We start from the raw sequence: 27,628 nt of genomic DNA on the forward strand, positions 1-27,628 counted from the left end.
TTGACCTGAGCTTGACTGTACCTGGTCTCCGCATTAACTGGGATTTGTGGATTTATGTAAGGTGGTCTTGACTACAACCTTGGAAAGACCATCTTTCAAACCACTTGGAAAGATAACACCCAGCTGAAGTGCTCCTGAGCAAAGCACCAACAGCTTTAAGGTTTGTTGTGAAGGCATGTTGACAAAAGGACACCAACATACACGTTGGTAAAACACTACAACAAATATTAAAATATATAGTCCAACAACGTTCTTAACAACATATAAACACGAGTTGGTATGTGATTGATGAATCCAATTTGTACCTGCTCTGTCATACAAGCTTAATTCCAAAAGACAAAATCATTTTGGAACTGAACACTGATAAAAAACAACAACAACTCAAATGCCAATCACAGAAACACGTCATGTGCAGACGAGCTCAGAGAATGTCGGACATGAAGACTAATTTGCTCAGAGTGACATGTCCAATAGATTACCTCAGACTGGCCGAGTGAGGATGCAGGGACATAAATAAATACTTGTCTACAACAACAAGAGGACAAAGACAGACTAAAGCAGGAGATTGAAGGGTATCATTACGTCTGACTTCTCTGAAATCACCTTATTGCTCAAACAGTAATTACACATAGCAGGATTTCCTTCCAGAAACGTGTAGAAATGTTTTTCGCATTGCAAAAACTGCTGCATGTTTAAGTAACAGATAGAAGAAGCCATGAGGGTAACAACATTATAAAGAGCATCCACCAGGATCTCCTGTTTTCACACCTTGACATTATGTCTGACTACACGCATTTGGAGAAACAGTAATTAGCAACCATATACCTGTCAGCTCTTACATGATCTTACAACACATCCTGTTTTGTCAACAAAAAGAAGAAAGCAGTTCCTTACCTCTTATGGAATGATATAAAAGTCGTACGACATCGAGAGAAACAGGTTCACAGACCAGCTGAAGTAGTGGAAACACATTAAGTAAGGTAGAAGAGCTCCGGATGAGTCCTCGCTGCCCACTCTCTCTCCCCTGCCTGCAGGTCAGCAGCACTCCTAATCTGATTGCTCTAATCTCCCAGCTCAACATGGGCAGGCAGAAAAAAAGACAACAGTCAACCATTTTGAGGCAGAATTAGGGGGGATATCTGCTGGAGAGGAAAGAAGGGATACTGGCGGAGAGAAAGACCGAGATGGGGGGGGGGGGTCACAATAGGAGCCAAAAATGAACGTCAAAGTGTCCATGAGCAGGATTTATCTGTCAAAAAAAGTCTTTGAGCTCAACACCGACAAAATAAATCAGAGTTTTGACTCATACGAGTACGTTACGCACTCTCGTTGGTGTCTGAAACGCCTCACGCCTCTGGGCAGCTCGGCGGGGTGGAGCAGGTGACATGGGTAATCACGTTGGGAGAATTTGAAGCCTCGACAGTTGTGACATTAAACCCACTTAAAGCTGCTGTGAACGGTGTGCACAACAGACACAGCCAGCTTACCCTAAAACGAAGGTAAATTCAAGGCTTAAACCTTCACAAACATGGTGGCGTAGGTAGCTTGGTGGATATCATGTCACACAACTCCAATGTCCAAATACATCAAGTTATAGTATTCTGAGTGGATCCACAAAATGTCACAGGTTGTATAAATAACACACAAAGTAAACTTGTGTAAGTACAGAAATAAAAAAGGTTGAGACACAACGCTGGTTCTCGGACACACTGAACAAAACTGGAATAGTTGATGGGCAGAAAGTTGTTGGCAAATCTTCCATTGTTTGAGTAATTTTTCTTTTTCTCTTCTTAAATATGATCATTTTCTTCTTATTTAAAATGCGGTAACATTGGGTTTTAGAGGTTGGCCAGACAAAACAAGTAATTTGTAGATGTCTCCTTAGACTCTAGGAAACTGTGATGGATGATTTGGCTATTTTCTGTCATAAATCGATAATTAAGAAACTAATAATTTGGAAGTTGCAGCCCTAGCGTCTTTCCCCCAATTTGTCCCACGCAGCAACAAAACAGCCACAAATCAAACTGCAGACATGTTTGAAATACATAAAAGGTTGCAAATTAAAAAGTGACACAGTAGCATAAATAACACACATAAAGTAAACAAACGTATATAACCCTTGTTCTGTGAGGCACTGAAGGGAAATCTAAAAAAAACAAAAACTCAATTGGAACAAAAGTTAAAGTTTAAACTACATTTTTAATTTGCAGCAACCACTGTTGCATGTCATATTTCTTCTGTATAGTCACAATAATGCGATGAGACAAATGTACTGTGACGAACATGCAGTATGTATGAATGAGTATAAAAAAACGTAAACAGATACATAAGGTTTACATACTGAGAAAAGATGTACCAATCACAGGCAACAAAGGACAAATTGAAAAGGTAAAAATGTTGAACTCGTTTGAATTGAAAATCTCATGTTTGAAATAACCTCCATCCGTTCCTTGTGGAATGAAATACAAAATGAAGCAAAGTTTAACATTAAAGGCAACATTAGAATTTGAACCTGTGTTAAGTGCATTGTGTGATTACAATAAAGTATCATTTCATAACAAATCAAACATTGTACAGGAACTTATAGGTTCAATTCAAACAAGGAAAATGATAGACGGCACTATTCTTTACAGACAGATAAATCAATCTGTGGCAAATTCATGTTTTTGTTATCTTGTTAATGTCGGCTTTACACTTACACAGTTGTTCTTTGCTTTGAATGCTTGGGAGACCAACCACTGTTGACATTTTGACTTGAATATGTAAAATACAATATATTAGTACGTATAACACTTTCATGGTTTAATTTCACAGGCCTACATCTTCTCCCACTCTCAGCTTGTATGATAAAAAAATGTTTTCCACAGTATACACTATGGCACAGATACATTACTATTTACAGATATAATATGTTTTTTTGGCATCAGACGAAATGGGCCTCTCTGTGCTCAAGCTCCTGCAGCCGCCGAGGTCGCAGTCTTTGGTAGACGGGCTTATTCTCGCTGGGGCCGAGGTCGTCGGGGCTGCTCGGGGGCGGGGACTGTGGGGGCGAAAGGGTAGCGCAGGTCGAGACCCCGGGGTCGGTGGCGCCGTCAGTGGAGTCCCGTGTCTGGAGCCGTGTCTGTGGGGGGCTCGCTAGGGCGGAGGACAGGGTGACTACCTGGGCAGAGTTGGTGGGGGCGAGCGACGAGGTGGTGGTGGTGGTGGTGGTAACAGTTGTAGTCCAGTTTGGAAGCGTCCTAGCTCTGCTGTTAATGGAAACAGGGGGCTTATAGAAAGTCCCGGGAGGAGGCTGCAGAGTTCTTGGTGCCCTGAGCGTTAACAGAAGGTTTGGTGAGCTGCTAGACTTACTGACTGAACTATCTGCGTCGTTTTCCCTTTTAGAATTCCAGCCAGGCTTGACTGACATTGCGTAGGGGTTGTTGGAGAAAACGGTGCTCACACTGCTCGTGGTGGGGACCACAGAAGCAGTGGTTGCTGTGACCGGCACGGTTGCCTTCACAGGTTGTACTCCAGAGCAGGCAGACGGCAGGTTGGCCACAATCTTAGCAGTCCTGGGTGTAACATCATAGTGCTTGTACTTCCTGTCCCACGTTCTCCTCTGCATTGTCTGTGTGTCAATGAAAGGAGTGATGTAGTAGGTGCTAACCCTTGATGAGCCACTTTGGCGAGCCTTTTCTGGCTCTGGTATCTCTGGTATAGTTTCAGAGATTGGGTCCCGCTCAGCAGAACTCGCGTCATCTTTAGCAGCACTGTTACGGTAATTCCTCTCGCTGATCTGGGCGGGGTTGGGCAGGCGTTCTAGCGGCATGCTGATTGGTCGAGACACATGTCTGGCGCGCTGGGTGCGTAGCTGGACCTTCGGCGCCACAGCGGTGGTGGAGGGAATGGTGGTGCTGGGGCGGCCGAACACTAAGGTCGACCTCTGGACTTCTCCTTCACTAGACGTCTGGATGCCGTTGAGTCTGTCCAGGGCTGAGACCTCTGTTCTGTCTGTTCCTGGCTGGACCTCCTGAACCTCATCCATGATGTGCGAGGATGGGATTACTGAGGAGTATCTTTTGTACACTTTGGCACTCTGAAAGGACATAATAAACATTTAGATTATAATCTCTGAACATCACATTTGTATTCAATTAATTTAACCTCGCTTTAATAATTAAATATACATTATCATATATCATGAAAACAGTTTGAAAAAAAGAAAGAAAGGACAAACTTAATGCAGCAGAACCAAAGATAATATATTGTTTATTCCACACATTCTTCTTCCGTGTCCAAACCTGGTGCCTACATTATCCACAATGTTACTTGACCGCGGTTGTGTTACGCGAGAAGTGGCTAATGTAGCCTCGAAAAGAGACACGGAGCAGACTCCTATCAAACTCCAAACCCCCAAAAATGTTCCCATTATTCATTTTCTTCAGCCCCAACAAACACTGACTCAAGTGACATCACTTGAGGCAATTTATTAGACTTCATCCAGCTTCCTGTGGAGCTACAAAAGGCTTTAAACATTCTGTACAATACGATACGAACGCAGCATTTCTCGCACCCTTAAATCCGTCCTCACCTCTTTGATGTCCATCAGGGAGGTGGAGTGTCTGCTGAGCCGCTGCAGCTTCTCTAGAGGGGTGAGTCTGGGGGACGCCTGGCCAGTCGTGGTGACGTCAGAGCCGGACAAAAGCGATGCATCAAAGACTGTTTGAAAGTGTCGCACCAGCAACTCCACCATCAGGGCCTGGTAGGGGTAGTCTACCAGCGAGGAAAGGGACACCTCAGCGTCCGTCTGCCGCGGCTTGACCAGTGTGGGGCCGAAGATAATGCCCAGGTTACTCGCAGTCATCTTGTTCTCCTCGGCCTGCTCCGTCACTCTGTGGCAGTAAAGAGTGATGACGAGTTTAATTAATAAAAGATGTATTTCAGGTATTGTTCAAGTAGGTCAGTGTTTCCCATGGTAAGATGTGAGTACAGGTTTCACTGAACAAGCTTCAGTGACAATAGACTAAAAAAATGAACGCTGCCTCAAGAGGCTGCCAACAATCCAACGCATTTCTTTGACATGACATGATCGAAAAGTCTCTGCAAACACAATAGCAATACCAAATACTTTGACGCTAGAAAACCATAACATTAAAATAAAGGACATAGGTTCATTCTAAAAATATTGGTGTTGGTGTCACCATGACTAGAGCATGAGTTGTATGTACTTTAAGCTACTTCCTCTGTGCTATAGGGAAGTCTCTGTTTCCCCTTTGTGTCTCATGAGGAAGTTTGAGTGTCAGTGTATTTGTGCAGAGAGCGACAGACAGAAATCCTTACAATGGACCAGCTCTGGGTGTTGGCTTACAGCCCTTACCTGTTCAGGTGTGCAATAAGGAAACGCAGAGTCCTGTAATTGGCTGTTGGCAGCTGTCGGAGAAGGTCTCTGATTTTGAAAACGACTCTGTTGAGCTGAACGCTTGCCCCCCCTTTGTCTCCTGTCTGGGTGCTCTGAGGTTTATCAGCCTCCTCCACAATCACTCTCTGGCACTCTTTGGACAAGCCGATAATGTCGTTGTAGTATCGATACAGGATCAATGGCTCTGGTAACTGTAACAAAAAGGGAAACAGTGATATGTTTTATATTCTTAGCAATGGAAACCATTCCAGTGTATGTTTACTGAATACAATGTTTATTTAAGGTACAAATAAAAAGAGTAAAAGCCAAAAGCTCACCAACTATATCACAAATTTAAGCATTCAGGACTTCTTTGTTAAAATGAGCCGCAAATACCGAACGATTCATACATTAACACCCACTCATTTTCGGTAACCTTTTCAGTGTTCGGTAGGAGTTTAACACCCACCTGTCTCAGGTAGAGTTTGAGGACATTGCTGATGTCGTGAGGCGAGACGTCCGACAGCTCCACCAAGTCCTTCCCATTTTCAAACGCCTGGCAAAGCTTCTCGACGCGTGATTTGGCACCATTCACACGATAAATCCCCTGTGAGGAAAAAACAGGAGCACAGGTTGGTACATTTCTACTATAACAGACAATCACGGCATATCAAAGACGTACGTCAAACTGTGGTTTGTGTATCGCTTGAAAAAGTACTGCAATCCAAGTTGCAACAATGAACATTAAATGAAGTTTACCTTGATGTTGAGCGCTCGACACTCAATCTCAGACGTGCACTTCTTGATGATAAAAGGGACACCATCTGGGCTGTTCTTTGCTGCTTGGGCAAAGTCGATACCAAACAGCTGCAGTCTGCCTTGCAGCTTTTTATGGCCACACTGGATAGCAAGCGTCTCCAGACACTTCTTATGGCAGGCCAGGGAGCACTGGTAAGGAAACGGAGACAGTTAAATAAAGAAATAACAAGTAGTCGATTGATTGATACTTAAAACAATTTCTTACAAATAAAACAACTTATTCAGTATCTTTTTGTCTCTTCTTGTTTTGTTTTTTTTCTCCACTTGAAAAACAAGACAGCAGGCAACTGGCAACACATAGCGGCCTTGTCGGCTACATTTAATATTTCTACTATACACTTCTGTACGTTTGGATATTTGCAATTGCTGCAATGTATGAGACAATTGGGCTATTATGGAATTAAACGCATCATGACAAAGTCTCATGTCCTGCTAATCTATTCTGTATAGAAACACACAACACCATTATCATTTCTAAAGCTTAAAGGGAAACTTTGCCGATTTTCAACCCAGCTTTGCATTGTTGCAATGTGGGTGCTATGTGCAGATGAACGGTGGACTTTTGTCGGCGGACGAGCAGGAAGCTCTGGGTGCTCGCAGCGTGGAGGTTGTTCATTTGCATACCGGCATAACAAAGCTGGTTGAAAATTGGCAACGTTTTTTGTTTAAGAAAGAGTATATGTACTGTACCTCCTCACACTCAGCTCCATGGAAAACCACCAAACTGTCGCACTCTCTGCACTTAGACGGGGCGCGTAGTTTTCTCAGCTTATGGGTTTGAGCAGCTTTGGACATCTGAGCATTTCGGAAGGGACCCGGAGAACTGGCCGTCTCTGTCACCATCTCTGCCAGACCTGAAAATCAGAGCCGCTGATGAGGGAACTTAAAAAGACAGGCGGCTTCATGCTGAGTTCCCGTTAGTTCAAAGCAGAAAAAAAACGGAACCTCTGTGAGGGCAATTTGAAGAGTGACAAGTCTCTGTTGATATCACGCCACAACATAAATGGTGTGGAAAAAAAAGACACAACAGAAAAGACTACATTAAGATATAATAATCATAATAGAATACATCTAGGCATATAAAAGTCATATTCTGCTCTTAAAATACAGAGAGCTGATACTTAATGCATAGTTGTACCTTCTTATTATGCACATGATTAAATGTCAATGCACAATCTTTTTTTTTTTTAATTAAGTCAATAGAAAAGGGTTTCTCGACGAGAAAACAAACATACACACTGTCTAGAAGAGCACCGCATAGATACAGGAAGTGTAAGCTTAGGCCGTACGCCAAAACTAACATGACCTCAATCTGTGCAGCTCTGTCAAGTGTAACAATCAAGTGTGCAAGCGAAACCCACCACAGAGCCAGGCCCATAAAAAAAGCACTATATGTAGGTGTGCAGCGCTCTCCCTCTATTCCTCCCCTCTTTCCTTCACTTCCCTGTTAGATAAATGGACACATTGACCGGCTGTGTTACTGCAGATATAAGCCCAAAATTGGTATACACATTAGCATCCATCTGCTTGAGGAGAAGGGCCAAGCAAAGACAACACACACACACACACACACACACACACACACACACACACACACACACACACACACACACACACACACACACACACACACACACACACACACACACACACACACACACACACACACACACACACACACACAAAGCGTTACCATTGTCCGAGGGCGAGGGCAGCTCTCTCTCATCCAAGTCATCAGCAGAAGACATGGTCCCAGTGGAGGGAGTCCTTGGCAGCCGTCGTTTGAAGTCACCTGCGCATATATATATATATATACATACACACAAGTCATGACTTTGTACATAACAATGTCCAGTGACTTATTGTAAAAGTAAAGTTTTACCACAGATTGGAACATGGACAATTTCTCAGTGCAGAACCATGAAGAGACAATAGTGCTCTACATTTAGTGTTGGATATGTCATAGCTTTAGAGCTTAGCTCAGTGCGGCTTGTAGTTTCAGCTGTAAAGGGAAGTGCACCACTCAGATGAGTAGTGCGGGGCTCTGGTGTACCATAAGGAAGTTACACTAAAACGATTATCATGAGAAGAAATCCATCATCTAGTTGTGATTTTCTCTTTTCTGTTTTTTCTTTTCTCAATGTCTTTATCAGTCACACTTAAAATATGCTTTATCATCTTTGAAGAGATGATTTCTTGATCTTATCTGCACAATTGTGCATTTGCATGTTCAAATACCCTCAACACCTTTTATAAATTAAGACAAAAAAATGGTATGAAAAAAATCCTCTTACCTGGACTGGCAGGGGGGGAGTCCATGGACCTTGACTCGCTGCTGCCTCCCGCACTCTCCGAGTCACTGCACATCCCGCCCTGGCTCCCCTGACTACTGGAGGCCCAGGCTCTCAGCGTGGCCTGACCTCTCAGCGCTGCACGAAAACATACAGAACCACCAGTCACACACAAACAGAATAACAACAAAGAAATACGGCTGAATGGCAGCTTCCCATTTAGTGATATTCTTAGCATTAGTTTCAGTTATTTTCAGAGACCTGTGGTCACAAAGATATTCTCGACTTATGACGAGTAGGCAGCACACAACTGTTTGGATTTTACTAATGAAAACATTTCCATGACTCAGAACAGGCAGACACAACTTCCACAGATCTGACCCACAGACCGCCTGCCAGCTTCAGCTGTCCAACCTTCAGCGACGATTATTTTGGGCTTGGGAATCATCCAGTTTCTAAAATACTGTACATTCATGTTGGGAAAAAGCATTGCTGAAGTAGGTATCACATGGGATCTTCTCTAAAGTCTGCTGGTATTCGTGGAACTTGTAAATACATAAGCTGTCATTGTCTGACTTGTGATCCTTTGAATTCACATTAGAAGCCTTAACCACTGAGTGAGCACCTTGTATGTCCGTGCTGCTGTTGGACCTCCGCTCGCTGATCTTTGCCGGCCGGTGAAGGGGACTGTCCACTTCGTCTCCGCTCAACACATCACAGGAGTTGATGGATGCCTGAGACAGGTTGCCATGGGAGGAATGAGTGCTGCCCACTGACCTTTTGTTGAACACAAACCTGGGGAAATAAAGTCAGCATTTAAGGTTACGTGTGATGAAGATTCATATTAACCTGTATTATTAATTTACACAGTGCTATCTGTGGGGATTTGACACGATTATTGAACATGAACTCAACCATTACTCCACCAGGCATTGAGACTTATTACTTTCCGGCATCTAAAACCCAGCGGCATGAAAAAGCAAGGATGTACTTAAGAGCTTATATATATATATATATATATATCTTTCTCGCAACACACCTGTATTTAACGAGCCAATTCATTTCATTGGAAATAAAACATGCCATGTCTTAGAGTGTAGGTTTGTCCACAACAGGCTAACCTAAACAGTTCTGGAGACCCAACAAAGTCCACTTCATTTGGTATGAGTAAATCCAAAGAGTTTTCAGTAGTGGAAGTTGTGCTTTAGGCATAACTCAGACTGAAAGAGAGGATTAGGAAGAGAAACTGAATGTAGCCCGGCCAGCAGACCGCTTCAACATATACTGTTATGTCAAACATGGAAGTGCAAACTTATCTTGAGCACTGAACTTACAGTCTAAGCCACAAAGTGTTTTCCGATCAATGTCAACACGTGTGGTTTAGGTTTCACTTTGGGTTTCACTGTACAACAACATCATTAAGCTTACCATTAACATTAACCTTAAACTAAGGAAGTGAAACTTTGCTTATTCTCTTTCGTGGTAATGTGTGTGTGTTGGGGGGGGGGGGGGCTGCTCTGGCACTGCTTTGACAATCTAAGCAGAGTCTTGGGGACAGCTCTAACCCAGAGCCAAACTCTCACGCTCACAATCTCCCCTGCTGCATTCAGCCTACGCCACAGATATTTCCTGAGGAAGAGCAACAAATTCAACACGCATTCTGTCTCTCCTTGATTCTCTCTCTCTCTCTCGCTTCCTCTAACTCTGACTCACTGATACCTTTAGTGAAACCAGAACTAGACAATGAACAACTTCTAAATGGGCAGGAGTTACTCGAAAAGAAACACTTTCCTCTAAAACTGACGGTTAATCCTGCAAATATAGTCTCAACTGGGCTCATTTAACATTGACTGTTTGATGTTATGGCCTCATGTGTAACAATCTGCCCTGTAACGACTGTGTTTAAACTACAATGTATGATTAATAAAAGATTGTAGCAAGCTATTTCATAAATACAGAGACCATTTTGAGAATCTTCGTGTGCATCTACAGTACTTGGTACCTGGTATTGTCAGAGGAGGTGGAGTCTAAGTGCACACGTTCTTTAGGCAGATTTTTGGGCAGATTCCGGACGAACTCAGCGTAGCATTCACCCGGTTCATACAACTTGGCACTCTCGCTCAGGCCCTGGTAGTGGGGGGGGAGCGACACAGTCTGCGCCTGCTGCATCTGACACCAGTTCACTGTCACCTGAAGAATGACAGATCATTTAAAGTTGAATGAGTGAGTGAGTGACTAATTATAAAAAGGCAAATTAAACAATCATTCTTTCATGTTTAATAGTTTCTGTTCTTCACATTCAATATGAACAGTTAGGTATTCAGTACAAGCTTTCAGTGCCTGACAGATTTCTGAAATCTGTGTTCCTTAATCAATTCTGTGGACACAAGTTTACGAGCCACTCCAATCTTAAAAATGCGTACAGTGCATGTCAAATGGCTTGGTTCATGATAGCATTGGTATGGGCTTTTTTTTCCAGCCTATAAATGACTTGAACTTGGCTGATCCAAGCACATTTTTTAACTTGACCTTCTTTACAATCTGAAAAATGTAAGCAATCTGAAAAATATGTTTAGCCAAAAGTTGCCAAACACAAGAAGCACAGCACATAGCACATTAGGCTACCGGCCCAACGTTAGTCATTTTGTGATCATATGAACTTCACAAAAAACAGCAATTTGTGCTTCTTAACTGATTCTAATTGTAAATATGGAGCTTTTTTATATCATGTCAACAAACCATTGACAAGCATCAGAATCAGCTTTTTTGGCCAGGTACGTGAAGACATACAAGATATTTGACTTTTTCATTGTTCTCAATGTACTTACCAAGAAATAAACAAGGACAACAAATCTCGGCAGAGGCGACACATAAACATTTAACCACCAGTAGCAACATAGTAACGTAGATTTAGTGGTGCTGTTAAGTGTTAGTCCTTGTATTAAATTATCTTTCAATTCAATTGAAATTGAAGTTTTAGTCTTGTGTTTTTGTAGCGCTTTGTTAACTATTTATCATGCATTATACTTATAAGATATTCATTTAAAAGAACTATATGTTATTGGAGTTTCCTCTCTCAGTTCAGTGGCTTAGCTGACTACTAATATTATGCCCTGTCCACTCACAGCTTTTAGCGTGAGGTCACACTGGAAGACCATCTCTCGGATTTGTGTGAGGATGGTGCTCTTGGCGTTGGCCAGATCCATTCTCCTGACGCCTGCGTCAGCCATACAGCTCTGGTACTGGTCCTGGGCCTCCTCCGCCTGAACAATGGAAAAACAGAGAATAGCGTGAGGACGTGGATGAAATGCTAAAAGTATAATGAGTGTGCAGGAATTCAACTGCAGTGCACTGCCACAAAGACAGATTTTGCCAATATGAATTGTCCTGGGGTGGTAAACCTCACCTATCGAGTGAGAAAGCTGAAAATGTTAAAGAATCATTAAAAGATGCTATTTATCATATCAATTATTTCCCCATATCTTCTCCCTTGCCTACCTTCTGCAGAGCCTCCTCCTCCAGCTTCCTCTTCTTCTCCAGCTGTTTGTTACCAGCATTAGCCTGCTCGTCCTGGGAGCGGTTGGTAGATGAATGGGCTTTCTGGTACTCCTCTCTCCTCTGGGCCTTCAGCAGTCGTGCCTTACGCAAGGTTGCATCGGCCTCTTGCTGCCAAAACCACACAGATTAACCACAAAAGATCAAAATGTGACATGTCATAAATATAATCAGGTTATCATGTTAATAAACCTTGCATGTAAAGTATGCCAACAGCGTGTATCTAGTAGTGTGCACTACATACCATTTTCTTTTGCTCCCTCTGCCACTGCTCCTTTAAGTCTTTCCTCGACTTGTCAAGATCATTTTTACGGGCCAGAAGAGGCTGAGAGGAGAGGGAAGGTCAACAATTACACTGAGGCACACAATTTCAAAATGCCTTTTCCCTGAAGGGAAGTTTATTCTCAAAAGTTTGACATTAAAGATAAGAAATACAGATGTTTCCTGATCAGCACATACTGTTGCAGAATATTACTGTTGACTAAAAGATTACAGGAAGACTTTCAGACTTAAACTGCTAGAAGTCTTGGAAGTGTGCAACACTTGAACACAACTTGACTTTGGCTTAATCGTGTTAAAAAGTGTGCCTCGTACTTTAAGAGTGCCAGATTTTGCACGGATGGCACAGTCATGATGTCTTTTCTTGTATTTCATCAATGGTCTTTTATTGTTGTGCACTCTTGATGTGCATGGCGCGTATAAAAAGCTCTGCTACTCGTGCATTTTCTTTTGGATTATGCTGGGTGTGTCAGCTTGAGATTTAGAAGCAACAGGGACACCCGATCACACCGGTGGCTACGTGGCTGCTATGTGGGCTACAGTCGTCTTATTCTTACTCTTACCTGTATGAACTTATTCGTCTGAAGAGCCATCGCAGTTTGAATAAGCAGCTGTTTGTATTCAATGTCGTTCTTAAATGTAGAAATGTAGACATCACTGAATGGCATATATACCTTGGACAAATGAAATAAAGAAATTAACATCGGAAAAACACTTTCATAAGAATGGCTATTTTAACAAAGACAGGAGGTAAGAATTCTATACTAATTACACATTACAAATGAATATCCATATGAAAAGGCTCTTCTGTTACCTGTTGACTGACCAGTGTCTTAGCAGACTCAGCCATCTTTGCATAGCTTTTGGCATACTCAATATCTGAAAGAAAAAAAGTTTGACGAAACCAAAAGGAATTATTTATGTCTGTAATCACTGTCAACTAATGATTACGTATGTTTCGTGGATAAAAGCAAAAGCAAATGGTTTCTGCTTCGACTCAAAAACAAATAAAGATTCTCATTAAATATATCTTATTAGGACCTGTGGGATCCCAAACTATATAGAGTATAGGCTGTTAAGCTAAATAGTTTGCTTTTTGATATGGTCAGCTGAAGCATAAGCATATATAGACTATGATATTGAGTATGCATATATGGTAGACGCATAGCATATCTACTAATAGACTCATTTTGAAATTCCAGGTGTCTTGCTATGGCCGATTAGTTCTCTGTAATTGCTTTAATATTCCTGAACATAGCAGCTAAATGTGTTGGAGAACCTTCTGGTATAAAGGAGCAAAGCCTTTATTCCTGACTGACTGAGCTGAGGTGCCTTCTTGAAGATCACATCGCCACGACTAAATGGCTGTTAAGTGCCCAAAAACTGCTCTGCCACTTCTGAACTCTAACCGTCAAAAGACGTATAATGACACAGGGGTCCATTTGCAAAACGTTGCTTCAGTCCTCCTGGTTCAAATACAATTAACAGATTTTTAAACTGCATTGCAACACAGAATGGGGTGCATTTCTACTGCTGTTCAGAAGTTATCAATCATCACATTCTTTCTCATAATATCTTGGATAATGTCCTAATGGAGTAACCTGTCAATGTCTCACCCATAGCCAGTCGCTTCTCCATCCAGGCCAGAAGGTCTTTGATATACTTGGACCAGGCCTTCGCGTAGAGTAGAGCAGACTCCACACCGCTGTCATTCTTCAGCAGGGTCAAGTCAACTTCTTCCTCCCGCGTCAGTGGCACCTCTGGGCCTGGAGAGTCAGCAGAGGAGACTCACATCTCAAAACAAAGTAAATCGGAACACATGGCATCAACAATAACGCAAAGCGCTGGATTGATGGGTCTCAGATCTACTATCCCAAAAGACGCGTGTGGGAGGTAAATGGAAAAACACGTCCAGGTTAAAAGTTGACAGCGTAGGAGGATATGAAAGTGCCGGGCATCTTTTCAAATAGTCCAACAGCATTATATTATTTTACTGGTCACACTGTGGTGCACATCTCTCCCAGCCACCCGCCATCTGATTTAACACAAACCCCATGTGTTTCCCATCCCACACGGAACTACTCCTAAACAGGCAAGGAATGTCAGATATGTGGCCAGAGAGGGGAAAACGAGCAGCTAGCATGAAAAAAAAAGCAGCAGAAATAACAGGGGTGGAAGCAGAGGCTTAGGGTGGGTCTACCTCAGGCATTCAAGAGTCCAGAGACTAAAACACTCGGCCAAATCACAAGCTGACACTCCTGGCCGCCCTGGGCTACAAAGCAAACCATTAAATGCTTTGTAAAGCAGCCATTAATAGCTATTACATTTCAGGATCCATTTATTTCACACCCACGCTGCTCAGAGGTAATTAATAGAATGTGAATAACTCTTACCCACAAGATCATTCTTCTCCGACGCGTATCCCTCAGGATCCACAGAGAGATTGTCAAAAGACTGTGAAAAGGACATTTCAGATTACAAGGAGAGAATAGCAGACATGCAATCAAAGTCAGACAGAAGCAGCAGGATTTTCAACACCCCAATTAAGTACAGAATGAAAGTCTTTGAGGCTTTTTTTTTTTTTTTTTTTAAATGGAGGGGTGGTGAAATTGCTGCTTTAAATGCACCCTTTTTTTAAAACTATCATGTTTAAAACAAAGCTGGCCCCAAAGCTGAGAAAAGAAAGATTGCACCTCACCCTGCTTCTCCTGGTCTGGGGGATCCCCAACCCTGAGCCACTGTCCACATCTCCCATAAGGAAGTCAGAAACTCTGAGGGGAAGATGTGTAGATGTAGATGCAAGTCAAAAGTACAGTGCGATATGGTCGAAAACGGCAATCTAGTAACTAAAGAAAGGCTTCGGGAAATGCAACTGTGAAGTATGCGGGTGTTTGCTCTCATTAAAAAACAAAAAGCAGATCTACAATTCAAAACAAAGGACAGAGATTAACTAAAGATTCAAGATTGGCTGAAGTCAGCAGTGCAAAAAAAACAATGTAGTGGTGTTGAAAAGGTATACAAACATTGTACTCACACATTGCCGAATGTGAATGCCAAAGTGTCAATGGATGTGTGTATCTCGCCAAATACAGCTTTTGTGTTTTCTTGGTTCTCTTCCTTGAAGTTAATGCCTGTGGAGAGTGATAAAAAACACACAAGAACCTCAGCCAAGATTAAATTGCATTACAAACCAGCTTATGTATACTCAATCATTCAACAAATGCATTAACACAACAAGGCCTGTATGTGGCCGGGGTGATGAGATCTAACCAATTAAAAAACACACATAGACAATAGATCAAATACATTTAAAACCAACAGCAATGTACTAAATGCAGATTACATTTAAGCGATTAGACTCAGAGCATTGTTTTTTTTCTGTAATAATGAGTAATAGAAACCAGCGAGAAATGTTTGGCTTTTGTGTATCGTCTCTATAAGGACTGAAGTGTTGACATTCTCCTCGACGACAGACAAAAAGTTACACAGGGTGTTGTTTTCACAGGGTCAAGAGTTTTAAACACAACACTATGAAAACAGCTTTAAAACCACAACCGCAGGGACACGTACACATGTACGTCTTCCCATCCAATGACAAATGTCTTCTTCTGCTTCAAGGATCTTCACGGATGGTAATTCAAGGAATATTCAGAAACAATCCCAAAGTCTTCCTCTTTTGTTCCAGTGTGTTATGATTCCATGAGCCGTCTTCCATGTTGATAATGCACAGAAAAGGCAATTAGTCAAACCCATTCTTTACTTTGAGATCTATTTACGGCAAGATGTCCACTTATTTTAGAACCGGGCCATCGAAGCTTGACAAATCTTGGAGAATGTGTGCACAGACCTTTCACTGTCAGGGAACAGTTTTCTCAGCAAGAAGACATTTGCAGAGAGCAATCAGAGGAGCAAAAGACAGAGTGAAATCCAACTAAGCCGAGTACTTCCTGTCTGCCTGCAACAGGAAACACTCACACAGCTTGAGTTCTGTGACATGTAATACTATACAAAACTGTCACGGCGCTTACCTTTTCTCTCTCTCACGTGGCATCGCTGTCTTGTAACTGGTACCGGAAATAAAAAGCTCTAAGAAGTTCCATTTTCCAGTCTGCTTTCTAGCTTTTGTGCTTCCATTTTCTCTTCATGAGAGCAAATTCGATCCATGTCAGTGGTGGCTGGGTAATCGTAAATGTCCAACCGTTGACGAAGCATAGAAGGGTCATGGCATGCTGCGATGGGGAGGAAACCCCACGATCCAGAGAGACTCCTGAGGACACGAAAAGAGGGGAGACAGCGAGGCACAAGCCTCCCTGTCGTGCACCTCCCTGGCCATGAATGCTAGCGTACAACTCTGCGCTGACTTCTTTCTTCCTCAGGACATCCTGTGGGTCTCATAACAATGATTCCAGAGCTCTGCCCCCCTTGTCACGATCGAAATATGGAAACCGCATCACTCAAGTGCAGGGGCCATTGTCTTCTTTCGGTTGAGCCATAACTGGGATAATTAGCTCCCGAAAAATGTCTTTAGTGAGTTAAAGCCATATCTTATAATATTTTTATAATTCTGTCTTGACATATCTTAAAATCTCTGCAGTGATATGCTATTAAAAATACTAAAACATCAAAGACTTGTTTTTATATGCAGAAAATAGTGTCATTGTGTATTATTATATAACAGCATGCTTTTCTTAGATTAATGAAATTAATTTACAATAGGTTTATCCGAAAAATACAAAATTGACTGCAGTAAACAAATACACCGCGTCAGCTAAAAGCATCTTCCATAGACAAAGGGGGACAGCGAGGAGGGAAAGAAATTCAAAAAGTTGAGGAAGTTAACACTTTTATTGCAGTGCCTTGCAGTACTTCTGTAGGAGGAGGGGAACATGAACACTCTCTCAAAACGGGACCAGGAAAAGATATTTTGTGCAATACAATACAACATTAGCTCTCTCTCTCTCTAGTCTCTGTCTAGAATGAAACCCTTTGTATCATACAGCTGAGTGGAGCAGATCATGTTCTTTACATTTTCCGGTTAATTAAAAAAACAATAACAGGTGAATAGTTGGAGTGGATAACATCTACCAGGGCTTGACATTAATGCTTGCCCAAGTAAACTCTGTGTTCGAACAAGTGGACTGCCTCATGCGTCCCATGCGTACAAACGGGCGAGACTTGCATTCATAATTTCTAGTCAGTTAATATCGGTAAGAGTGGAGTTAGTTATCATTAGCTGTTGGCAGCACAGTCCCGCTTGGCTAAATAACGGAGCTAACAGCATAGCAACATTTGGAACAACTAACTTAATCAGATACATAGACCAATTATATTGTAATTAATTCCCATGCATGCTGCACAGACAGAACAGGGGTCTCTCCCTACTACAGTCCTGCTTATAACAGAGCTAACAGCTGTTATCGGAGGCTCCAAACAGTAAAAAAGATTTATTGAACGAAGGCAAATTACAACGTTTACATGATGTGTTCAAATGTAATCTCAGAAAATGTCGACTTTGGCCAGAAACTTGAATAAATACAGTTGTTTGAAGAGATGTTTGCTAAGCAATAAAATGTATATTAAAGAAGGAATAATAACCTGTTTAACTTCCTAACACTAGCTCTAGCGCTTTGTCCAATCGTCCGAAATCCCTTTTGATATAATTATTTACATTTTCTATGTCGGACAAGTAAGTTCAGCAATCGGTAGTAAACTCATAAGTAAACATCTCAGAAAAAGACAAACAGAAAAAGCTTAATTTCAAGCCCTGATGTATGTATAAATGGCATTTAAAACTGGTTAGACAAAAATGTGTTTGCAGAGGGAGGTTTTCTTTCCAGTAAATTCTGGCAGCTCCACTTGCCCCAGGTGTCACAGGCATCAAAGAGCAACGTGAGGGAAGAGACGACACACTTTGAAGACACTGAGGCGCACAAGACCTGTTATCATTCAAACCTTTGAGTCCTCATCTCTGATGTCTCGCTGATTCATTGCTCTTTCAGCCTCTCCTTTTCAGTCCTCCTCTGGCTCGCTGTCTGCATCAATATTGTGTTACCTACTGGCCATTAGGGAGAGTCCAGCCAGCATGTGTGTGTTGATGTAAGGCCCCCCCCTTGTGGACAGGCAAATTTCCAAGTTTCCACTTGTCAACTAGATATGCAACTACTGTATTTACTGCAAGATTACATGACAGGGCTTTCCTTGAAAACAGGAACAATGGCACACTGCACCGCCATACTGTACAGTGTCATTTTTCCATCCAGCCACTGTCAGTCCTGTAATTAAAGTTTGTCTCAATAATGCCAATAATTCTTTGGCTGATCCAACATGGGATCTCTTTTGTTTCCTTTGTGCATTCCAAACATTGTCGAAGCGCTACTCAATGGACTACAGATGCAGAAATGCATTCTTAAGCATTCCTAAGGAGTAGGTCACAACTCAAGGTATTGAGATAGGGCAGGTTAGCCGTCAGACAACCACACACCTCATGACGCTTGGAGAAGAATGAAGACGCACGGATGTGCTTGACCGACAAGCAGCCTGCCAGGGGCCTCCGCGGTCGCCGAAATATGGAATGCAAATTACAGCCGTGTAGTCTCTGCTGTAGAGATCCTTGTGTGCAAGTTAGGTTTAAGAAATAACCCTGCAGTGGATCACGTTTCCAGCTGGACTAGTGGGACGAGATTCCTTTTCTGTTGTATTCGTTCAGGAGACGGGATAGAGATCTGTTGCTGAAGGAGTAATCATTCCTCACAGGATGACCTTTCAGAAACAAATCTCCACGACTCTACCCAAGAACAGAGCGATAGAATATTACTGCTGGGTATTTCACGACACTAGTCTGCAAGACTGACGTAGGCTCTTAGCAACAAAGAGATTTCATGCCAAGATATTTGAGCATCATCTTGGTGCCTGAGTGCTTTCACCCGTATGTCTGAGTGCCTCCATGCATGCTTGTGAGTAATTACTGACCTTTCACCTTGGCAATGACTGTGCCAGCCGCTCCCAGGATGTCCACTGAGTTGAGGGTCTGGTGTTTGCTGATGATGGCCTTGAGGACGCGGAGTAACTCTGCCAAACGTTCCTGCACCGCCCCCTGAAGACCTTCCACATTCTCTGAGAAAACGAGAGAATAAGCAAAGTAATAAAGTCGTGAAGTTAAGTCGTGTTGGTTTCAAGACCTTGACGAGACCAACGGAAGCTTGATTAAATCTCAAACAGATCTATCATGCACGATTAGCAATCACACATTTTCATCTATTTGTCAAAGACACCACCATTACACTACATTTTGAGTCACAGGTAAGCCAGTGTCAAATTAATTCCTGCCATTCCTTTTGTCTTAGCCACGCAACTTACTTGGCAAATACTCTTTGCCATTTTGCAATTATGAAACATACATGTCATCTTTTATGTCACCCAGACAGTTTCCCTTAGGGCAACTAATACAGTACAGTGTCTGTGACTCCAGATATAAAGTGTCTGTGACTCCAGATATAAAGTGTCTGTGACTCCAGATATAAAGTGTCTGTGACTCCAGATATAAAGTGTCTGTGACTCCAGATATAAAGTGTCTGTGACTCCAGATATAAAGTGTCTGTGATTCCAGATATAAAGCGTCTGTGATTCCAGATATAAAGCGTCTGTGATTCCAGATATAAAGCGTCTGTGACTCCAGATATAAAGCGTCTGTGACTCAAGATATAAAGTGTCTGTGACTCAAGATATAAAGTGTCTGTGACTCCAGATATAAAGCGTCTGTGACTCCAGATATAAAGCGTCTGTGACTCCAGATATAAAGCGTCTGTGACTCCAGATATAAAGCGTCTGTGACTCCAGATATAAAGCGTCTGTGACTCCAGATATAAAGCGTCTGTGACTCCAGATATACAGCGTCGGTGACTCCAGATATAAAGTGTCTGTGACTCCAGAAATACAGTGTCTGTGACTCCAGATATAAAGTGTCTGTGACTCCAGATATACAGTGTCTGTGACTCCAGATATACAGTGGAAAGAGACTAACTGTCGCAGCATAAAACCACTATGATGAAACTTCTTTTCTGCTTCCTCCAGACAGACAGTAACACCACGTACAGCGGAAAAGGCATGCGTCTATGTAAACAGGTCACACTGTGTCAGTCGCAGTTATAACATTCTCACACAGGTGCAGTTGATGAATACAGAAATGATTACATGCTTTTTGAGGTTTTTAAGCGCTCAAGTGCAGTCGAGTCAAACTCGTACTTAAGAGAAACATCCCAGTTAACATAAAAGCCACAGACTGTATCTCTGCAATAGCCACGGTGTCTTTCAACATCCTTGAGTACTGGTAGAGTTACGAGTTACAGCTAAATGAGACCTTTATTATTCAGCTTCTTTTTGTGGTGACTGAGTTTATGTATAAAACAATAAAAAGGCACTCATACTAAATTAGGATGAAGAAATGACATTTTAGAGTCGACTGAAGCGGCACACATGGTAGCTATTATGGATATAAAAAGTCTACACACCCCTGTTAAAAGACCAGGTTTTTGTGATGTAAAAATATGAGACCAAGATAAATCCTGTCAGAACTTTTTCCACCTTTAATGTGACCTAGAACGTGAACAATTCAATTGAAAAACAAACTGAAATCTTGTAGGGGGAAAAATAAAAAATAAAAATCTCACAATAACCTGGTTGCATAAATATGCACACCCTGAAACTAATACTTTGTTGAAGCATCTTTTGATTTTATTACAGCACCCAGTCTTTTTGGGTAGGAGTCTATTAGCATGGCACATCTTGACTTGGCAATATTTGCCCACTCTTCTTTGCAAAAGCGCTTCAAATCTGTCAGATTGCGTGGGCATCTCCTGTGCACAGCCCTCTTCAGATCACCCCACAGATGTTCAGGTGGATTCAGGTCTGGGCTCTGGCTGGGCCATTCCAAAACTTTAATCTTCTTCTGGTGAAGCCATGCTTTTGTTGATTGAGTGGTAAGCTTTGGCTCGTTGTCGTGCTGAAAGGAGAAATTCCTCTTCATTTTCAGCTTTCTAACGGAAGCCTGAAGGTTTGGTGCCAAAATGAATTGGTATTTGGAACTGTTCATAATTCCCTCCACCTTGACTAAGGCCCCAGTTCCAGCTGAAGAAAAACAGCCCCAAAGCATGATGCTGCCACCACCATGCTTCAAGGTGGGTATGGTGTTCTTCGGGTGATGTGCAGTATTGTTTATGGCCAAAAAGTTCAACCTTGGTTTCATCAGACCATAACACATTTCCCCACATGCTTTTGGGAGACTTCATGTATGTTTTTGCAAAATTCTTCCGGGCTTGGATGTTTTTCTTTGTAAGAAAAGGCTTCCGTCTTGCCACCCTACCCCACAGCCCAAACATATGAAAAATACGGGAGATTGTTGTCACATGTAACACACAGCCAGTACTTGCCAGAAATTCCTGCAGCTCCTTTAATGTTGCTATAGGCCTCTTGGAAGCCTCCCTGACCAGTTTTCTTCTCGTCTTTTCTTCACTTGATGATGACTGTCTTCACCGTGTTCCATGGTATATCTAATGCCTTGGATATTCTTTTGTACCCTTCTCCTGACTGATAACCTTTGAACAATGAGATCCCTCTGATGCTTTGGAAGCTCTCTGTGGACCATGGCTTTTGCTGTAAGATGCAACTAAGAAAATGTCAGGAAAATCCTTCTAGAACAGCTAAACTTTGTTTGGGATGAATCAGAGTCACTTTAAATGATGGCAGGTGTGTACTGACTACTATTTAACATTAGTTTGAATGTGATTGGTTCATTCTGAACACAGCCACATCCCCAGTTATAAGAGAGTGTGCATATTTATGCAACCAGGTTATTGTAAGTTGTTTTTTTTATTATTCCCCTAAAAGATTTTCAGTTTGTTTTTCACATTCTAAGTCACATTAAAAGGTGGAAAAAGTTCTGACAGGATTTATCTTGGTCTCATTTTTGTACATCACAAAAACCTGGTCTTTTAACAGGGGTGTGTAGACTTTTTATGTCCACTGTATTATGCAAGCACACTTTTTCCACAGCAATCAGGAGAAAGTGTGAAAAAGATCTTGCATTTTTCTACGTTACCAGGTTTCTGAAGATGACACTGGAGGAGGAACAGAATGTACAGAATGCTTTTAGATTCCTGTTATTTTCACTATGAAAGACATGCCTTTCCTATAGAACCAACCAAAACAGTGAGGGGGTAGTACACCACGTATCTGTAGTCATGTGTTTGAAAGAAGGCTCTTCAAATCAGTGTCACAGTGTGTTTCACAGACAATTAAAAATGCTTTGGGGAAAATAAAAGCCAAAAAGAAAGAAAAAAAAACACACGATGAATCTTGTCCAAACAACAGGAGAGGAAGATGGTCTCTGTCCCGCTCTGATGCAGGCTAATCAGCAGAGGCTCTGCAAGCTGGCACCAGACAATAGGTGAGTTCATGTCGAACTCACTGTTTTGGAAGTAGCAGGAACACTGTCTGGAAGTGGTCTGTTTTTCATCAAGACCACCCCACCAGGCAGTAGCATGAGATGAGAGACTGAATTTATTGGAATGTTAAAAGGAATTACAGGGGGTGTGAAAATGAGAGCCTGTATGTGTGTATGTGTGTGTGTGTGTGTGTGTGTGTGTGTGTGTGTGTGTGTGTGTGTGTGTGTGTGTGTGTGTGTGTGTGTGTGTGTGTGTGTGTGTGGCCCATTTGACTCCTCTCTTATTCAAAAGCACACACACAAACAAATAAACACACAGACACACACACACACACACACACACACACACACACACACACACACACACACACTTGGCTTGTATAAAACATGGTAGAAGACACATAATCCACAACTGAGACATAGGCTCTGGCCATCTGTGACACTATTTAGAAAGCACAGCAGGAGAGATAGACAGTAATATGACACCGGGCAAGAAAAGATTTTCACAATGAAGCACTAGGGAACATAACATAAAGAAGGCTTGAAGACACTCCACGTATACACACAAAATGACAGGACGCAAGAGCAGCACCAGGGTCTAGCTGATTAGAAGCTAACCAATCTCTGTCCCCACCCCCCAGGATTAGAGAAAATGTGTCCTCACTCTACAGGGGTGGGGGGAGGGGGGCAGAGGTCCCTGAACCTGAAACACACACTTCAAGGTGCCCCTCCCTACTGACAATGACAATGGGCCTTCATTAAGTAACCCTCCCCTTCCCTTTAACCTTTATCACTCAGTTGTCATTTAGGTATTTTTTGCTTAGCTCAGCGACGTTTGAAGATTTTCTAATCAAAGACATGTGTGGTTTAGACCATTAGCACATGAGAGCCAGTCCCAACAAGGTCCACACCTGAGAATGTTCTCTGAGCATGAGAGAAGCAGAGCCTTACTGGAGGGGCTGCTCTGGAATCACAGCAGTAACGTTGGTTAGGATCACCCATTTCCCTTTCCTTTGAAAAGAGGAGGATTTAATTGGACTAATCTGTTCTTCAGAGAAGGAAATATCAATAGCTGTGATGTTGAGGCAACAAAGACAGAGGGGTGTTTGCTGGATTGGAACAGAAGCCAATGAGGGCTTTTTTTTATGGATTGGTATTGGCTGTATTCTTCGTTTACTGTTATCCGCTGCCAGCTGTCAAAAAGATCCACTGTGCATAGTTAAAACAATGGAGTGGCAAAAACAAACAAATAGCAGCCAGCAATTTCAATTAATGATATACTGACAGCGAGCTTCTGCAAACAGAGACCCTGTCCATCATACTAATGAGAGCGGAGCTAATTTGGGTGTTAAAAAACATGCATGCGTCATCTCTAGCGACATTTTGCTCAACACCGCAAAAGAACTAGAGAAGAGAGGCTGTTTGAATCCGGTTTCCTGCAACTAGTTACACTTCAAGCATACTGTATTTTGTATGCAGTCGAGTTAAACATAGACCTAGTTCTAGTTCTAGTTCTAAGATAGACTTACTTAGGCTAATTATGGACTTTGCTGCTTTTATATGAAGGACAATATAAATGGACCATGATAAAAATCAGCAGATGCTGAATTTAAGATTCATATTTTAAGTTTCTTTCTTTTTATTTAAACGATTCCATGAGAGGGAAATGTTGATTACCTTTAAGTCAAATATAAGTGTGCATGTCACATAACCTCCACATTGTGCATGTGAATGTCAGCACAGTCAATGTGCAATCAGGCTACTTAGATCAATGTTAATTCCTCACCCTAAAAAGCCCATATCAAAAAAAATAAACAAAGGAATTGTATTTAACAATGAGAAAGGGGAATAAAGCTATCAACACAAGGTCAGATTTTGGTGTGACAGCTCGTACCGACCACCACCATTGTTGCCCTTTGAATTGTGTGAGAGGATCTGTGCTCACCACAGCGTGAGACAGCTGAGAGAAAGCTGGTATAAATTTTTTTTTTTACAAAATCAGTGGTGAGTGGTTTTGTCACAACAATGGCATCAAAAAGCCCACTAGAAATTTGCAGCCAATTGTGGGGTCCATGCCATTGTTTTGGTAGCGATAACAGCACTGGGGCAAAGAGTGGGGCCGTATTGTTTAAAGGAGGACCCCCCCCCGCCAACGCTGACACAGCTCAAGGCTGCCTCCGCTTTCTTTACAGCGGTGGGATGAGCTAGTGTCCCAGCCACGCTTCACGCTCGGTCTGCTTCATCTCTTCTCTGCAACTTCAAGAGCACTTTCCCTTTTAGGAAATAAAGTGAAAAATAGTTCTAGTATTTGAGACTCAACACATTTAATACAGTAGAACAGTCGAATGTCGAATTGATTAACTAATTATCAAAATAGGTCATTTTTTTCTTTGTCGATTCAGCTTTATATCAATGTTTCACCTGGTATGTTGCAGCAGATCCATCACATGTACCTGAAAATCATACTAGTCCAGCTTCTAGTCCCTTTTTTTCATACACAACTCGTGACAGCTGAGTTCTGAAAATGCAATTATGGTAAATGGAATTAGCCCTGACTGTACACTTTCACCGGTCTGGCAATTTAAAAGTATCTATATTTACTTTCTTTCGGTAAAGTTTTTTTTTTTTTTTTTTCTTTCAGTGTTCCATGACATAACTACAACAAGACCATAGCACATCTCTGCTTCTGGGATCAGTAAACAGATGGAGATCAATGAGTAACAACATTCATTATACAATCACCTGCAAACAAAACAAACCAAAAATGTCTGCATGTCCCCACAAGATGCATTTTTAAGCCTAACTTTTTTTTTTTACTCACAACACATATTGTGTTTGGTGTGTAACTTTTAAGCAGGTTTAAGTGGTGATTCAACTTTAGCACAATACAGAAGCTCCAACAATTGCCTTTTTAAAATGAATGCCTCCCCTTTTATGGTTGTGTGTGGGGGGGTCCCATTGTGTCTAGTGAAGCTCATTGTGTGTCTGGTGCAGAGACTGACCGATCTAATCCAAATCTTCAGGTGGCCTGACAGAGGTTACAGCCTTTACTCCCCCCACTGATAACAACAGGTAATCAACCGGCCTGTCACACACGCGATCTGCTCGACACCAAACAAGCCCGGGCAGCTCTGGCAACACAGTGCGGCTTGGGAAACAGCCGCAGGGCTTTACTGAAAGGCCAAGCAGGCCATGGTTCCCCATCAGCATCACCTCCTCCTCCTCCTCCTCCTCCTCCTCCTCCTCCTCCTCTCTGGAAGGAGGGAGGGTGACGGATTTACATCCGCACCAGCAAATTATTTTCAGGTTTTCTTTTAGATGTGTATGCGTCTACCTCATTCCAGGATACTGACACATTGCTCTCTGTGGTGACTCAGCCATTACCCCCAAAATCCTCCCCTACAAAATGGAAATGGACCCTTTTTGTCCGTCCACCAGAGACACCTGGGCTAAATAAACTACACTCAGATTATCCACTCTTCAATCACAAAGCCAGAAAACATTAAACGCTCACTGTGACAGAGTCTGCTTGGATTGTTGAGCTGCCTGCAACCTGATCTGCAACAGGTGGAATTGTTTGGTCAGAAAACCATCTCCAAACACTAATCCCCCCCCCCCCCCCCCCCTCAAACAAACACAGCATTGCTTGGTGCCTCTCTGTCCTTGTTTGGAGACAAAGTGTGGGCCCCAGACATCACACAGACAGTAAACAGTAGGCACTCCATAAACAGTTACCTGCTCTCAAGCCCATTAGCGAACTACACTCTGTGAGGTCTGGGCTTCACAGTCAGGCGGACTCTTTTGACACTTCATTACATGTTTGGAGGGGCACTATACAGCAGGTGCATGATAAGACTGCATTCTAGAATCAGCACACAGTCTGTCACAGGGTATCAGGTGAGACAAAGCAGAAAAGGAAAACAGGAAATAAAACCATGCGCGCATTAATCACTGCTTAAAGATTACAGCCCAAATCAAGAGCATTAGACCATGAAGAAAGTATGTAATCTACTTTGAAGGCTCATTTCACTCATACACAATAATAACGGTAATTAAGGCTCAGTTGTAAATGTTGTGTTGTAATGGCACTGGTGACAAAGAAAGGCTGGTACTGTGAGCCAGTTTTATTCCACTAGTACCCAGATGTCCCGTGAGCATCTCGGGATGACTTCATGATGAATCTCCGCCTACCTGAAGGATGATGTCACTTTACTACAGCATGGGAATGTGTGTTGGAGACTACTGTATTGGGCAACGGAAATGACTCATTCTTCCAGTCGTGTGAAACAAGGGATGTAAGAATTTAGTTGAGTCAGGCGTAATTGAGGGTTTTTGTGCGTCCCTCAATTCAAAGCTGAGCAAGCGTAACATTGGCCGTTTTTGGTACGCTACAAAAAAAAAAAAAAAAAAAAAAAAAAGCCTGACTCACGAAACAGCACCACAAGCCTCAGCGCCGTCTCCGCTCAGGCCTGATCCGCCGTTGTAAATATCAGCAGGTCGGCCCCAATCGGCAGCAGTGACTTCCCCCCCTGCTAGCAGGAGCTCCACTGGCCAATCCACCCCTCGCCATGACCAATCTCCTACACAAACATCCAGAGCCCATAACCATAAATCCCACCCCAGGAAGCACACCCCCGACCACAAGCTTGCAAAAAACATCCTTCAGCATCACAGGACAAAGTTACTGCCCAACAAATCTCTCCTTTCTTTCTCCGAAGAGCAGCAGGCCATTAAACTATTATGTGCTTGAATTTGTCTTTTCTTTTCGATTGAAGGCACCACCCGCAAGTGTCCACTTCAGTTGGCAAAGGGGCGCTTGTGTGAGAAGGGGAGATATTTGTGGTAGCTGTTGCTGGATATGTTTTT

The 27,628-nt window shown here is 42.4% G+C and overlaps 1 protein-coding gene across 2 annotated transcripts in view; it reads right to left on the minus strand.

Annotated features, from left to right (window-relative positions):
• Positions 1-2,179: 2,179 nt before the first annotated feature.
• The window catches only part of LOC137892590 (rho GTPase-activating protein 29-like), a 32,027-nt gene continuing 6,578 nt past the window's right edge, over positions 2,180-27,628 (minus strand). Inside the window, exons 3-22 of one of the 2 annotated variants that reach the window (XM_068737855.1) lie at positions 19,294-19,437; positions 15,359-15,455; positions 15,023-15,095; positions 14,718-14,778; positions 13,941-14,090; positions 13,139-13,203; positions 12,888-12,998; positions 12,290-12,370; positions 11,989-12,156; positions 11,616-11,753; positions 10,493-10,680; positions 9,116-9,285; positions 8,494-8,628; positions 7,893-7,991; positions 6,890-7,053; positions 6,140-6,328; positions 5,850-5,987; positions 5,360-5,592; positions 4,574-4,874; positions 2,180-4,078 (exon numbers count right to left, since the gene is read on the minus strand). In XM_068737855.1, coding sequence (XP_068593956.1) covers positions 2,924-4,078; positions 4,574-4,874; positions 5,360-5,592; positions 5,850-5,987; positions 6,140-6,328; positions 6,890-7,053; positions 7,893-7,991; positions 8,494-8,628; positions 9,116-9,285; positions 10,493-10,680; positions 11,616-11,753; positions 11,989-12,156; positions 12,290-12,370; positions 12,888-12,998; positions 13,139-13,203; positions 13,941-14,090; positions 14,718-14,778; positions 15,023-15,095; positions 15,359-15,455; positions 19,294-19,437 — 3,860 coding nt within the window. In that variant the 3' untranslated portion in view covers positions 2,180-2,923. Of the gene's footprint in view, positions 4,079-4,573; positions 4,875-5,359; positions 5,593-5,849; positions 5,988-6,139; positions 6,329-6,889; positions 7,054-7,892; positions 7,992-8,493; positions 8,629-9,115; positions 9,286-10,492; positions 10,681-11,615; positions 11,754-11,988; positions 12,157-12,289; positions 12,371-12,887; positions 12,999-13,138; positions 13,204-13,940; positions 14,091-14,717; positions 14,779-15,022; positions 15,096-15,358; positions 15,456-16,352; positions 16,649-19,293; positions 19,438-27,628 lie in introns of those variants that run through there. The other variant, XM_068737856.1, reaches the window with a different exon arrangement.

Source organism: Cebidichthys violaceus, unplaced genomic scaffold (genome assembly GCF_023349555.1).
Source record: "Cebidichthys violaceus isolate CVI_PGR_0920_01 unplaced genomic scaffold, fCebVio1.0.p SCAF_8, whole genome shotgun sequence".
NCBI lineage: Eukaryota > Metazoa > Chordata > Actinopteri > Perciformes > Stichaeidae > Cebidichthys > Cebidichthys violaceus.